Source organism: Aplysia californica, unplaced genomic scaffold (genome assembly GCF_000002075.1).
Source record: "Aplysia californica isolate F4 #8 unplaced genomic scaffold, AplCal3.0 scaffold00070, whole genome shotgun sequence".
NCBI lineage: Eukaryota > Metazoa > Mollusca > Gastropoda > Aplysiida > Aplysiidae > Aplysia > Aplysia californica.
Window position 1 is genome coordinate 466,784 of NW_004797340.1, and position 13,113 is coordinate 479,896.

The 13,113-nt window shown below is 39.3% G+C and overlaps 1 protein-coding gene across 1 annotated transcript; it reads left to right on the forward strand.

Annotated features, from left to right (window-relative positions):
- Positions 1–34: 34 nt before the first annotated feature.
- Positions 35–9,841, forward strand: LOC101863730 (ubiquitin-conjugating enzyme E2 G2). Its single transcript, XM_005093811.3, has 5 exons — positions 35–704; positions 3,108–3,189; positions 4,515–4,633; positions 7,934–8,074; positions 8,983–9,841. Exons 1-5 carry the CDS (start codon positions 662–664, stop codon positions 9,093–9,095), a joined length of 498 nt encoding a protein of 165 aa, XP_005093868.1. The 5' UTR covers positions 35–661; the 3' UTR covers positions 9,096–9,841.
- The last annotated feature ends 3,272 nt before the right edge of the window (positions 9,842–13,113 follow it).

The window sequence follows — 13,113 nt, forward strand, 5'->3', positions numbered from 1 at the left end:
ACAGGTAGATTAGGCTTCATATATTTACAGCACTGTTTCAGAAGTTTCCGAACCGCTAAAACTGGAATCATAGGCCCAACACAATATTCACCACTGGCCTACCACAGCCAATCAGAGCACCACTAGCTTACCCACAGCCAATCAGCTTCTGGCTGACGGGCTGCTGCTAGCCGCATGTGAAAGTACACATCAGCCAGACCAAAATCACAACAAACCTTCCGACATGGAGTAAACATCTTGTGTACACCCTGCACTTGATAATGAATTCCCCTCGTTAGCGCCTGCAAAGTGATTACTGCAACAATTGTAGAGAGGACTTCCGTAACGAGCGACCGCTACTAAATCTAGATCCTAGATCTAGAATATATTCCAACAATTCAAAGGCTAAAACTAAAGGGAAGTCCACCCGGCTAAACTGCTAAGGCAGGCTAAAGTGCTAAAGTCTAGGCAAAAAGGGCAGTTACTTTGAACATCGGTCTCTAGGCTAGATCTATTCTAGACTAATATCTAGACTCTAGATCTAGTTCTAGACTCTAGATCTACTAGTCTAGGCCTAAGTTGAACTGAATGAGGAGCATACACATGTAATTGTTAGGACTGTAGAGTGAAAAGAACATTGCTCAGTTTTGAGGAGGAAAGACTACACTTTCATCTGATCAGTATGGCGGGATCGGCATTGAAGAGACTCATGGCAGAGTATAAACGTAAGGCGATCAAATAAAAATAAGCCTGTGGCCTATGGCTATGCGTACCCATACGTCCCTCCCGTAAGCATAGCTTTTCGTGGTGGGGCCGTCTTCGAAAAAGTGCGGACTTTGCGATCAGAGTTACCCTACACTTGTCTTGTGTGACAAACAATAAAAGTATTAAAAGTGAAACTAACAAACTGTGTTATTCCTGTTCTTCTTCTGATGAAACAAAAGAGCTTCAAAACAAAGACTGTGCAACAGCGTCTCTAAACCAATATGCGGGCTTCCGCGGACACCTTTTTGGCTGAGCGAACTATTTAGTTTTATGTACGGTCTTTGGCCGAGAGACGCTCAACGAGGTCAAGATAACTTGCAAAGTCATTGGTCACTACTTATAACTTTGACCTGTAATTTACTACGTCATTTTCCATATATATAAGGAAGGCTATGCTGAAATTTTCCATTGAAAAAAGGTCAGCGTCTATACCTTTACTTTAATTATAGCTGCGCGCTTCCCAATCAAAGTAGGTCATCTCTATATATAGGGCCTGCGCGCTTCCAGGGTAGCCCGGCTCACGCCCTTTATAAAGGGCCTGGGCCTAGACGTTCAGAGATTGTATTTATTTATAGGACGTATAGGCCTGCGCGCTTCCAGGGTTTAAGTTTGTCCACTTGTAATGTCCGGTTTGATAGTTTCATAAATGTGGGCCAACAAAGGGTAGCTTTATAATGTGAAGTGGAGGGCCGTACACATAGCCTCGATGCTATGCGTACGGGAGCCGTACGCATAGCCACTTCGTAAAAATAAAGTACAATCTAGTCACATGAGTTTGTATGAAATGACGGCAACCTACCTCTGCCCCTTAAATGTTTCTTAATTATTCTGGCACTTTCCACCATTATTTAGTTTTAAATTTAATACATTGACATGTAAGTCGTGTTTTACTTATATTCGTATCCATACGACTTGGGGAACTCTGTGCCACCACTTTCAAAGAGAAAATTAACTTGTTAATCCGATCCGTACGCTTTGCTTAGAAGTCTGTCGAAATGATCTTTTGAGAAATACAGAAAGTTTCAAAGAGATCTTCTTACTAGAAGTATTCTGAAATGTGAAGAATACAACCCAGAGAGGTACAAAATGACCCCAGGGCGTACGGATAGGGTTAAGCTTTGACTTTATCTAGGGGGGGGGGGGGGATAAAACCACTGTTCTGGGGGCTCTCTTTTGATACAAAATCTAAAAGGGGCTTCAATTTTTCTCTAAATTGGGTAAATTTTTACTTATGCACCCACACACAGATGCATTAATTTGAGGGCAAAACTGCCATAAATTTTGCTGTAGAACACACATATGGCCACTAAAGTTTTCAAGTCAATATCAATCCCAATTGCCAAATCATTGTGAAATGCAGGGGGGCATGCCCCCCTGAAACCCCCAGATTCTTTATAGGTCCGTGGGGCATGCCCACCTGAAACGCCCCATTTTGTTAAGATCAAGTCAAATATTACTATTTTCAAACATCAATTACTCAATAACTATTAATTTGCGGCAAAAAGGAAGGCCATATTCGTGTTCAGCATGCAAAATACTACTAGAAAAGAAGTATATATATATATATAAAAAAACGTGTACATGAGAGGGGTGAATGAGTAATTTAAAAAACCCCTACATTTGTCGTTGATGTCACTGGAGCATTACACCAGCCGTGAAGGCCGACCTGAATCAACCGACACGAAGCTGGCTAAAGAGGCTCTGGTGAAACCGTGACTGGCCTAGCAAGCCGACGGCGGGCTCTGGTGAAACCGTGACTGGCCCTAGCAAGCCGACGACGGGCTCTGGTTAAACCGTGACTGGCCCTAGCAAGCCGACGACGGGCTCTGGTGAAACCGTGACTGGCCCTAGCAAGCCGACGGCGGGCTCCTGTGAAACCGTGACTGGCCCTAGCAAGCCGACGGTGGGCTCCTGTGAAACTGTGACTGGCCTAGCAAGCCGACGGCGGGCTCCTGTGAAACCGTGACTGGCCTAGCAAGCCGACGGCGGGCTCCTGTGAAACCGTGACTGGCCCTAGCAAGCCGACGGCGGGCTCCTGTGAAACCGTGACTGGCCCTAGCAAGCCGACGGCGGATAAATCCTGCTAAGAAAAAACAAAGGAAACTTGGTCAGGGATTTGAGTATCATGTGTGCCTGTTTTAACAGAGCTGAAGTTATGTTAAAAATTGAAGTCTGTTTTATTAGTATAATATTGCTTTTTGTAAGGAAGCTTATTTTTTTTTTTTTTTTTATGTAAGTATTGTAATGCACATTTTTGTTTGTAGCTGAGGACCACAGCACATGTGTTTTTGTATCACCAGTAAACCTCAAGGTATAATTAGAAATGTATAAAAACTTTATTTCAATTATTCCTTTGATTTCAGAGCTGACACTGAACCCTCCAGAGGGAATCATTGCAGGGCCTGTTGATGAAGAAAACTTTTTTGAGTGGGAAGCTCTCATTATGTAAGTCTTGTGGCAGTACACTGGTAGTAATTTTGTGTCCTTTCACTTATTTCCTTTTAGTTGCCCCCTCCTTTTTTTAGTGATGCTAGTGGGTGGTTGGTGGGTGCTCTGGTGTGGTTTGCTCCTTATTTCCTTTCAAACATCTATCTTTCTTAAGCATCTCTCCTCCTTTTTTGTGTGTATGTTACTCTCTCATCACCTCTCTAATCACTAATCTTCCCAACTTCTTTCTATATAAATGGCCTTATTGTGTTGCAAAGGCTGTGAAACTCTAATACTCTTCCTAAAAACCCCTCAGTGATGCTTGATGACATGTCGCATTGTTTCTGGATTGTTCTTTGTACCGAGGCAGGAGGAAGGCAAGCAGGACCCCCCTCCCCCCCCCCCGGGGCGGTGCTACTGACTGAAGTGTCTCTAGGCCATTTCCAAAGAGAGGGACAGTGACATCTCGAGTTCTTTTGTACAGTAGAATTGTAATTGTAAATGGGCTGATTCATCAATGTCATGCTCATAACTGTGCCTGAACTACAACAGGGAACTGCTGCTTTTTCTTTCCTTTTCCTTACTATCGTCATTTTCCTCTACTTCTTTTATATGTTTGTCACTCTCTTGTGACCTGCTATTTTGGGGTGCCTTGATAGTCGAAGCAGACCTTGTGCTGTTGAAGCTAGAGAAATGAGCAATCTAAGTCTGATTCCCTGTAAAGACTTCTCTGTTGACACCCACCTCTTGGCGCTCATATGACTTAATGCAGTTGTGAGCGCTGTAAAACCTCCACTAAAACAAACAAAAGAAGACAAGCAGGGGAGGGGGGGGGGGGGACAAATTGATCGCAGCACAACCGGCTCAGTGTGGACTTGTAGAAGGATGGGAGTTGAGAGCCTTGACGGGGCTAAGGGTTAGGGTGCAACATTGTAGGCAAACACTGAACGCCTTTTTTCCAAGCATTGGTCTTGACATAAAAACTCTCATCCGAGGATTTTTCAGAAATCTACTTGTGTTGTGTGCAACAGAGGCAGTTTTATATATATATATATATATATATATGTATATATATATATTATATATATATGTAAAAGTTGGCCTGTAGTTGACCCAGTGCGCAGATTGTCTTACACTACGGGACACAGGGCGCTCCGATAGCTGTAATGGGCGAAGTCATGACAAGCTATAATTAATTACTAATGATAATAATGATAAATTACACTTTTATTGATCCTAGACGGGCAATTTGGTTTACAGTGGCGAACATATATACATACATTATATTTAATTACTCAATTACATCATTTTGTTGGACATTGTATGATGTGTTGTATCTATAGGGGCCCCCAAGACACGTGCTTTGAGGGGGGCGTGTTCCCGGCCAGGCTGACATTTCCCCCAGACTACCCCCTGAGTCCGCCCAAGATGAAGTTCACCTGTGAGATATTTCATCCCAACAGTAAGTTGATGTCAGCTCACACAAATACTGTGCCATTTCTTGTTGTTTTTTTGTTTTTGTTTTGTTTTTGTAAGTGTTTTGCAACGCTCGCAACTGCATAACGCCATGAACGCGCGGGACACTCTAAACTTTTTCAGTTGGCAGGAAATTTGGAATTTTGCCCCGTTGGCGGCCGCAGCCTCCTCTTATCAATTTTAGACCTCCAAGGGATCTTTAACGTGTGCAACTTGCACACAGGCCGTCCGAGATTTTTTGCCCTTGTCCGAGAAGGCTAGGTGAAGATCTTTCCTATCAGAAGATCAGGGGTGTGGCTGAAAGACAGCAATAAGAAGGAGCCAAGGAGTAGCAGTAGAAAGGCTGCAGAAAGAGTCAGGAGCCCAGAGGAGGGGGCAAAGGAGGTGAAGGGGTGGGGGCAGAAAGAGGAGACGAAAGCAGACGACAGAACATTGCTAGAGAGTAGGAAAGGAGGTGAAAGGAGACAATTTTAGAGAAGAAACTTTTTCGGTTGCTACCCGGATTCGAACCCGGGACCTTTGAATGAGAGGCGAACACCTTCACCTCTAGACCACGAGAGCCCCCCATTTTATTTCTTGTTACCATTTGTGGGACAAAGTTGTTATAAAAACTGAAGTCTTTTAAAAATATGTCCTATTACTTTCTTTTGGTATGTTGTTTTTTGTGTGTTTTTTTCTTGCGTTTTGTAAGTGATGGATGGTTGGTCGCGTGCAAGTTTCTTGTAAGCTTTTTTTTTCCTTCTCTGTCTTTGTATTAATGTATTTTTTTAAAAAAATGGTTTTCCCGCTCACTTATAATATACAGCATAACACAGATAGCAGGAATTTGTCGGGACAGGCCTTGGCAGTTGGAAGGATCTGTAGTTCGAGGGATATTTTACAAAGATAAAGAAGGAAAAAAAACGGACCACTGGCACAGTTTGACGGATACAGGATTTCGAGTCTTCTATATTGGACCTATCCGTGTAGTACAATATTTTCAGAGATTCTTATGTTGGAGGTATCGTTTTTATGGTTTGAATTATTCTTTTCGTTGGTGGTTGGCGGGTGCTCTGGTGTGGTTTACTTCTTCTTTCCTATCAACCATCTATTGTCTTTATCTCCCCTCCTTCTTTTTTGTGTTTGTTACTCTCTTGTAACACCTCTAATCGTCGGCACTTATATGAGCTTATTGTGTTGCAAGTGCCGCAAAACTCTTACTAAAACTAAACTTTTGATTCTTTTCTAGTTTTCTATGTCTCTGCTCAGTGGTAGCAACGTTTGTAGGTCAGATTGATTCTTGTTGTAGATTCTGCCTTTGTCAATATGCTGAACTATATGTGAAGCGAGCTGACAAAATGAATGACTTCTCGGATTCACACCTTAAGGAAATAGATAGTACATCAGGCTTACAGGTGAAGTTTTTACAATTTATAAGTATGAAATAATACAAGACAGGTTATAGTTAAAGAATATGGCATCAATAGAAAATCTACAAATTTGACCCTAATGTCGATTTTTGGCCAATATATCCATATGTGGATTGCGAGAAGTAACTCATTTTGTTAGCAAGCCACACATATTCCTGTATCAGTTGTGTGTGTGTCTGATGGTTGGTGGGCCCTACTTTTTAACTGTCCAAATTTTTAGTTCCTGTCTGTGCATCATGTTTATTTATGCCTGAATGTGTTTCTTTTTCCCACCTCTAAATGACCTCCTTCTTTCCTATCAAACATCTATCGTCCCCATCTCTTCTCCTTCTTTCCTATCAAACATCTATCGTCCTCATCTCTTCTCCTTCTTTCCTATCAAACATCTATCGTCCTCATCTCTTCTCCTTCTTTCCTATCAAACATCTATCGTCCTCATCTCTTCTCCTTCTTTCCTATCAAACATCTATCGTCCTCATCTCTTCTCCTTCTTTCCTATCAAACATCTATCGTCCTCATCTCTTCTCCTTCTTTCCTATCAAACATCTATCGTCCTCATCTCTTCTCCTTTTTTCCTATCAAACATCTATCGTCCTCATCTCTTCTCCTTCTTTCCTATCAAACATCTATCGTCCTCATCTCTTCTCCTTCTTTCCTATCAAACATCTGTCGTCCTCATCTCTTCTCCTTCTTTCCTATCAAACATCTGTCGTCCTCATCTCTTCTCCTTCTTTCCTATCAAACATCTATCGTCCTCATCTCTTCTCCTTCTTTCCTATCAAACATCTATCGTCCTCATCTCTTCTCCTTCTTTCCTATCAAACATCTATCGTCCTCATCTCTTCTCCTTCTTTTTTGTGTTTGTTACTCGCTTGTATCACCTCTAATCTTTGGAGCTTTCATGACTTAATTGTGTAAAACTCTTACTGAAACTAAACGCATCGAATGGTGATATCACATGAGTGCTGTTGAATTGATGCCATTTTCTAGATAATATGTGAGGCATCGTGGTGAAATCAGGCACTCGTCCAAATAATGAAATCAAAGAAATTGGCATTTTCTGACCGACAGGCATTTGTTTTTTTTAAATTTTCAATTTTTGGCTCAACGCCTTTTACATCCATTTAAAAACGCATTTCTGTGTGGACTTTACTGAAAAACATTGATTAAAGACTCAAAAATGTAAATTTTCAGTTTTCAAGGACTCTCAAGCTATGGAAATTGCCAAAACTTTGGCGGCCATTTTCTCGCCAATTTCACCTCTGAAACCAGGCAACCCCTGACCTCCTTCATTCGCAAATATTTCAACTTAAATTCAACATAGATGGTTATTTTTTTTCTCCAAAAGCAAGGCAAATAAACAGGCTTTAAGACGACACCAATAACTCTATATGCCCCGAAATTGACGAGCGCCTGATTCCACCACGTCATGACACATATGCCTAGTTTCTATCTGCATCTGTGGTGTAGAGGTTGCGTGCACAAGACCTGAGTTTGATTCCTGAGTGGAGAGAAAATTTTCCTTGAGTATCTTTGTCTTTCTGCTGTGATACTGTATCCCTCTCAGTCTGGGTTTGTCCTGACAGGCAGGGTCAGAAGCGTATTTCCTGAATGGTCGAAATTGTTTTGATGAGGGTGTTAAAAAACATCTGCTTTTAAAAAGACGAAATGATCCGAAATATTTTCTCTCTCTCTTGCCCTTTTCAACTCCCAGTGGAGCATAGGCCATCAACATAACTTCAGCGAAGCCTGTCCCGTGCATCCTTTTCTAGCTGTTTCCATGATGTCCCTGCCTTTTCCATTACCGCTTGCCGACACATTTTAGTTTCTACCTATTCAAAGAGGTCAACTAGTAACTGTGAAGGATTTTCTTTCAGTATACTCGGACGGCAGAGTGTGCATCTCGATCCTGCACGCCCCGGGAGACGACCCCATGGGGTACGAGACGAGCGCCGAGCGGTGGAGCCCGGTACAGAGTGTGGAGAAAATACTGTTGTCTGTTGTCAGCATGTTGGCCGGTGAGGGCTGTTGAGATAAGATAAGATAAGATAAGCTAAGATAACAGTAAGATAAGAGTAAGATAGGATAAGATAAGATAAGATAAAATGAGATAAGATAAGCTAAGATAACAGTAAGATAAGATAAGAGTAAGATAGGATAAGATAAGATAAAATGAGATAAGATAAGATACGATAGGATAAGATATGATATGATAATATAAGCTAAGCTAAGATAAGATAACAGTAAAAGTAAGATAAGAATAAGATAAGACAAGATAATACTTTATTATCCCTGAGGGACATTTTTTTTAGCTGTACAGGACCGTAAAAACACATGCAGGTATATGTAAAAAATTTTAATTATACCTTACTCTCATTAAAATTCAATATGAAAAGAGAAGTAAAGCTAACAAAATTTGTACATTCACATCAGATGCGTCATTCAACCACATGCAGGAATTTAATTACAAGACCTTTGGAGTTATATATAGATACATACTCTAAAGAGCAATACACTTGTTTGTTTTTCTTATGTGGTCAAAGCATCTGATTGTCTAGTAATAGTTGTACTGTTCACGGTCATTTCTTCCCTTCACTCACACAGCGTTATGACTAGTGCTGTTTCATTGTTTTAAAATGATATGAAATCCAAATGATAACTTTGCTTTGTAAAAAATTCACATCGAAACTCCTGGTTCTGTACTCGCACCCAAAAAAAATGCACCCTGCCCAGACACAGACGCATGCAAACACACACGCACACACATACCATACACACACACACACACACACACACACACACACATATACACACACATACACACACACACACACACACATACGCACACACACACACACTTACTTACACACACACACACACTGCTTTGCATCATTATGATTCTAATGTTGTCTATATCTCTCCTCAGAACCAAATGATGAAAGCGCCGCTAACGTGGACGCTGCCAAGACTTGGAGAGATGACAGAAACGGTTTTGAAGAAATTGCCCAGGTCACAGTCCGTAAATCTTTGGGCTTGTGATGTCTTTGAAAGTGCTGGCGGCTGGCTGCGTATGTTGCTCGTTAGTAACTATGATCATTATTCATGAGTGGGCATTAGGGTTAAAAGCGCTCGCGGTATCTTCATTGAGATACTTTTTTTCTACATACTCACTTTGAATTTGTTGAAGATTGCTTTTGGTTGTTTTTTTTGTTTTACATTTTTTTTTGGGTAGCGGTAGGGTGGGGTGTGCCTCTGAAAGTTTCTGCTATGCTTAGAGAGCCACATTTAGCTGGTAGTCAGTCCCGTGTCATGTGACCGAAAAATCCTTTTTATTAAAAGTCCGGGACTATGGGGGCATTTGTAGCTGAGAATACAGTCAGGCATGGAGAACTCCAACGCGTCCTGGATCCACAAATGTGTTTGACATTTGTTTGACACACATCTAGAATTCGGGTTAACCAATGATGAAAAATTAAGGAGATGTCAGTCAGGGAATGGCAAATTGTACGAATTATCTGTGATTTCTAGTTTTTTTGCGTTCTTGTTATCTGTGCCTGCATGTATTTAGTTTGGGAAGAGTGTTCTATGGTCTGCTGGGGTAATAATATAATGTAAAGCGCATAGAGCGTGCTGTTGAGCGGGGATATGCGCTATACAAATGCTATCTATTATTATCTATTATTATTATTATTACTGATAACTTCACATGTCCTTTCCACGTGTTGAGTGAATGCCAGGTTTTGGAACAATGTGAGAAGAATAAAAGATTCATGAAAATCTTGAAACATTGTTTTTATTTTTACTACTTTGCTTACTACTTTACTTTTTTTTGTGGATCCAGCGACCATTTCAGTTCTAGCCCTTCGGCCTGTCGATATGGCAAACAATTTACAGGTTTTATCAGTTGTGTTTTGTGGTTGTTTAGTATTTCCGATGTCTGGGGAGGCAGGTAGGTAGGTGCTACACAGGTCGCTAAGTACAGGGCAGGTAAAGAGGTGGTGTGATACTGTTTCATCCTGGCAGTCACACAACGGGCAGTCGGGTGGGGTATCCTTGGGATCCTATTTAGGTAGGAATTTAGTAGGATTTATTTTTTTACAAAAAACTTGAAGGGTGAGTAGTTTTTGTTGTTGTTTGTTTTGTTTTGGAGTTTAATGTGCCAGTCTCATATCTTGTTGTTTTTTTTTCATGAAAGGAAGAGGCTGCACTTAATTTAGTTTTACTGAGAATTTTCGACACTTGCAACACAATAATGTCCTATAGTGCTGAAGATTAGAGGTGTTACAAGAGAGTAACAAATACACACACAAAAAAAGGAGGGATAAAGACGGTAGATATTTGTAGGAAAGAAGGAGCAAACCACATCAGAGCACCTGCCGACCACCCACATGCTGCACTTGTGTTGTGATTTACTGAAACAAGTTGGGCACGTTACAGATCCCTTGGTGGTCCCAAAATTGATCAATATGAATAAGAGTAGGATTTGACTGCCACTCGGGCAAAATTCAAAATTCCAACCAAAACTGAAACTGAAAAATACTCTAGTCAGTTTTTAAAAAAAAAAGTGGGTGGATGGCGGGTGCTCTGTTATGGTTTGCTCCTTCTTTCCTATTAAACATCTATCATCCTGATCTCTCCTTTTTTGTGTATGTTACTCTCTTGTAACACCTCTAAAACCTCGGCACTTATATGACCTTATTGTGTTGCAAGTGCCGTAGAACTACTAAAACTAAACAGAAGAAAAAGGCCAGACACACCCCAGGGAAGACCCGGGTCGGAGATCCCAAAGAATAGCCATTAAAATTTTCAAAATATATATTTTTGTTTTTTTGAGGAAAAATATTCTTCAGCATCTGTTCTATAGGGTCATGATGACGAAACTGTTGGAAAAACACCCTAATTGACCTAAAAAGATGTTTGAAGAGAGCATGTGTAATCTAAAAATCATATGAAAAAATGTTTTTTTCTCAAAATCTGCTTTTTCACATGTGATCTCCTTGGTGCAAGGATTCTCCAAAAACTACAGAAGCTAGAAGCTTCAAATTTGACACACAAGTGTTTTATGCTGTCCCCGTCGTTTCTGCATGAAATATTCTGAAATCATGCAAACTGAGCCCAAAAATGTGAAATTCTGCGATTCTGATAATTTTTTAAAACAAAGAATGATAAAAGAAAATAATCAGAAATTATGCAAAAAATGATCAAATTTTGCTAAATTATGCGGGGTGCATAAAACCACTGGGACAGTTTATGATCTATTCCGTGAGATTAGGAGAAGAAATTGGGAAATATTGGTAACTTGTGGAAATATGTTGTGTGTGTCTACAGAAAGGTACCAAAAGTCGCCACAGAGAATTTGGAGCTACAGGCTGATGCACTGATAATGACCAACAAAATAACTTTTTTTTACCAAAGTGTGTTTCCATTTAAAAAATGATAGTTTCACCATTTTTTAACAATGTATTAAAAGGGTTTTCATTGGTTTGACTTCTAAATATTTTATTTTGAACAATTTTGAGACCAGGGTATTTTTTAAAGATATAACAAAAACTGCTTTTAGAAAGTGTTAAAATCTATTCTTGAAGCATGTTTTCTCTTGCCCGATATGTTTTACCATTGAATTCTAATCATGATATTGATGTCAACTGAATGCCAAATTGGAATTGAATTTTTCCATGAAAAAAATACACTAGAAACAATTGAATCATTGGTTTTTTTTCAAGTTTGTAAGTGTCCTAAACTTAAAAGCTAATTATCTCAAAATTACATCTTTATACCCTACCTCACAAAATGTGCAATATCTAACAAAAACCTACTTGAAATATCTCATTGAATTTTCTACAATGTACAACCTTTACTCAAAATGGTCAAAATCCCACTTTTTGTTCCTTTTTTTAGGCACACACACACACATTATGATATTTTTGTTTTTTTGTGGAAAAACATTCTTCAACATCTGTTCCATTGGGTAACGATGACGAAACTGATGGAAAAACACCCTAAATGACCTAAAAAGATGTTTGAAAAGAGCATGTGTAAACAAAAAATCATATTTTTAAAAATCTTTTTTTCTTTCTCAAAATCTGCTTTTTCACATGTGATCTCCTTGGTGCAAGGATTCTCTAAAAACTACAGGAGCTAGAAGCTTCAAATTTGGCTCACACGTGCTTTAAGATCTATTCCGTGGGACTAGGAGAAGAAATTGGGAAATATTGGTAACTTGTGGAAATATGTTGTGTGTGTCTACAGAAAGGTACCAAAAGTCACCACAGAGAATTTCGAGTTACAGGCTGATAGATAATGACTCAAAAATCTCTTTTTTAATCAAAATGTGTAAAAAAAAAATTATAGTTCCACCATTTTTTTACAATGTGTTAAAAGGGTTTTCATTGATTTGACTTCTAAATATTTTATTTTAAATAATTTTGAGACTAGCGTATTTTTAAAGATAAAACAAAAACTGCTTTTAGAAGGTGTTAAAATCTATTCTTGAAGCATGTTTTCTCTTGCCCGATATGTTTTACCATTGCATTCTAATCATGATATTGATGTCGACTGAATGCCAAATTAGAAATGAATTTTTCTATGAAAAAAATACACTAAAAACCATTGAATCATCGTTTTTTTCAAGTTTGTAAGTGCCCTAAACTTAAAAGCTTATTTTCTCAAAATTAGATCTTTATACCCTACCTCACAAAATGTGCAATATCTAAAAAAAACTACTTTAAATATCTCAAAAATTCAAAAACCACTGTGTTCAGTATTGAATTTTCTATAATGTACAACCCTTAACTGAAAATGGTCAAAATCTGACTTTTTGTTCCTTTTTCTAGGCACACACACACATACATATATATACATTTTTCTAACAAAGTTTCGTCAACTGACTGTATGGGGTCCATTGACTTTGGGCTCAATTTTTTATTTTTAAAGATCGGTCAAAATCCTTTCCTATTTCCACCGCTGATGGGTTTGCACTTGTGTGCCAAGTTTCAGACTGAAGTTCCCATATTTTCTATGAAATTCATTTGCACTGAGAAACTGGTTTGAAAATTAT

Coding starts and splice junctions, on each gene's coding strand:
- LOC101863730 (XM_005093811.3), top strand. CDS start 662: ATGGCGGGATCGGCATTGAAGAGACTCATGGCAGAGTATAAAC. Junction 705..3,107: donor ACTCATGGCAGAGTATAAAC/GTAAGGCGATCA, acceptor CTTTGATTTCAG/AGCTGACACTGAACCCTCCA. Junction 8,075..8,982: donor TGTTGTCAGCATGTTGGCCG/GTGAGGGCTGTT, acceptor ATCTCTCCTCAG/AACCAAATGATGAAAGCGCC.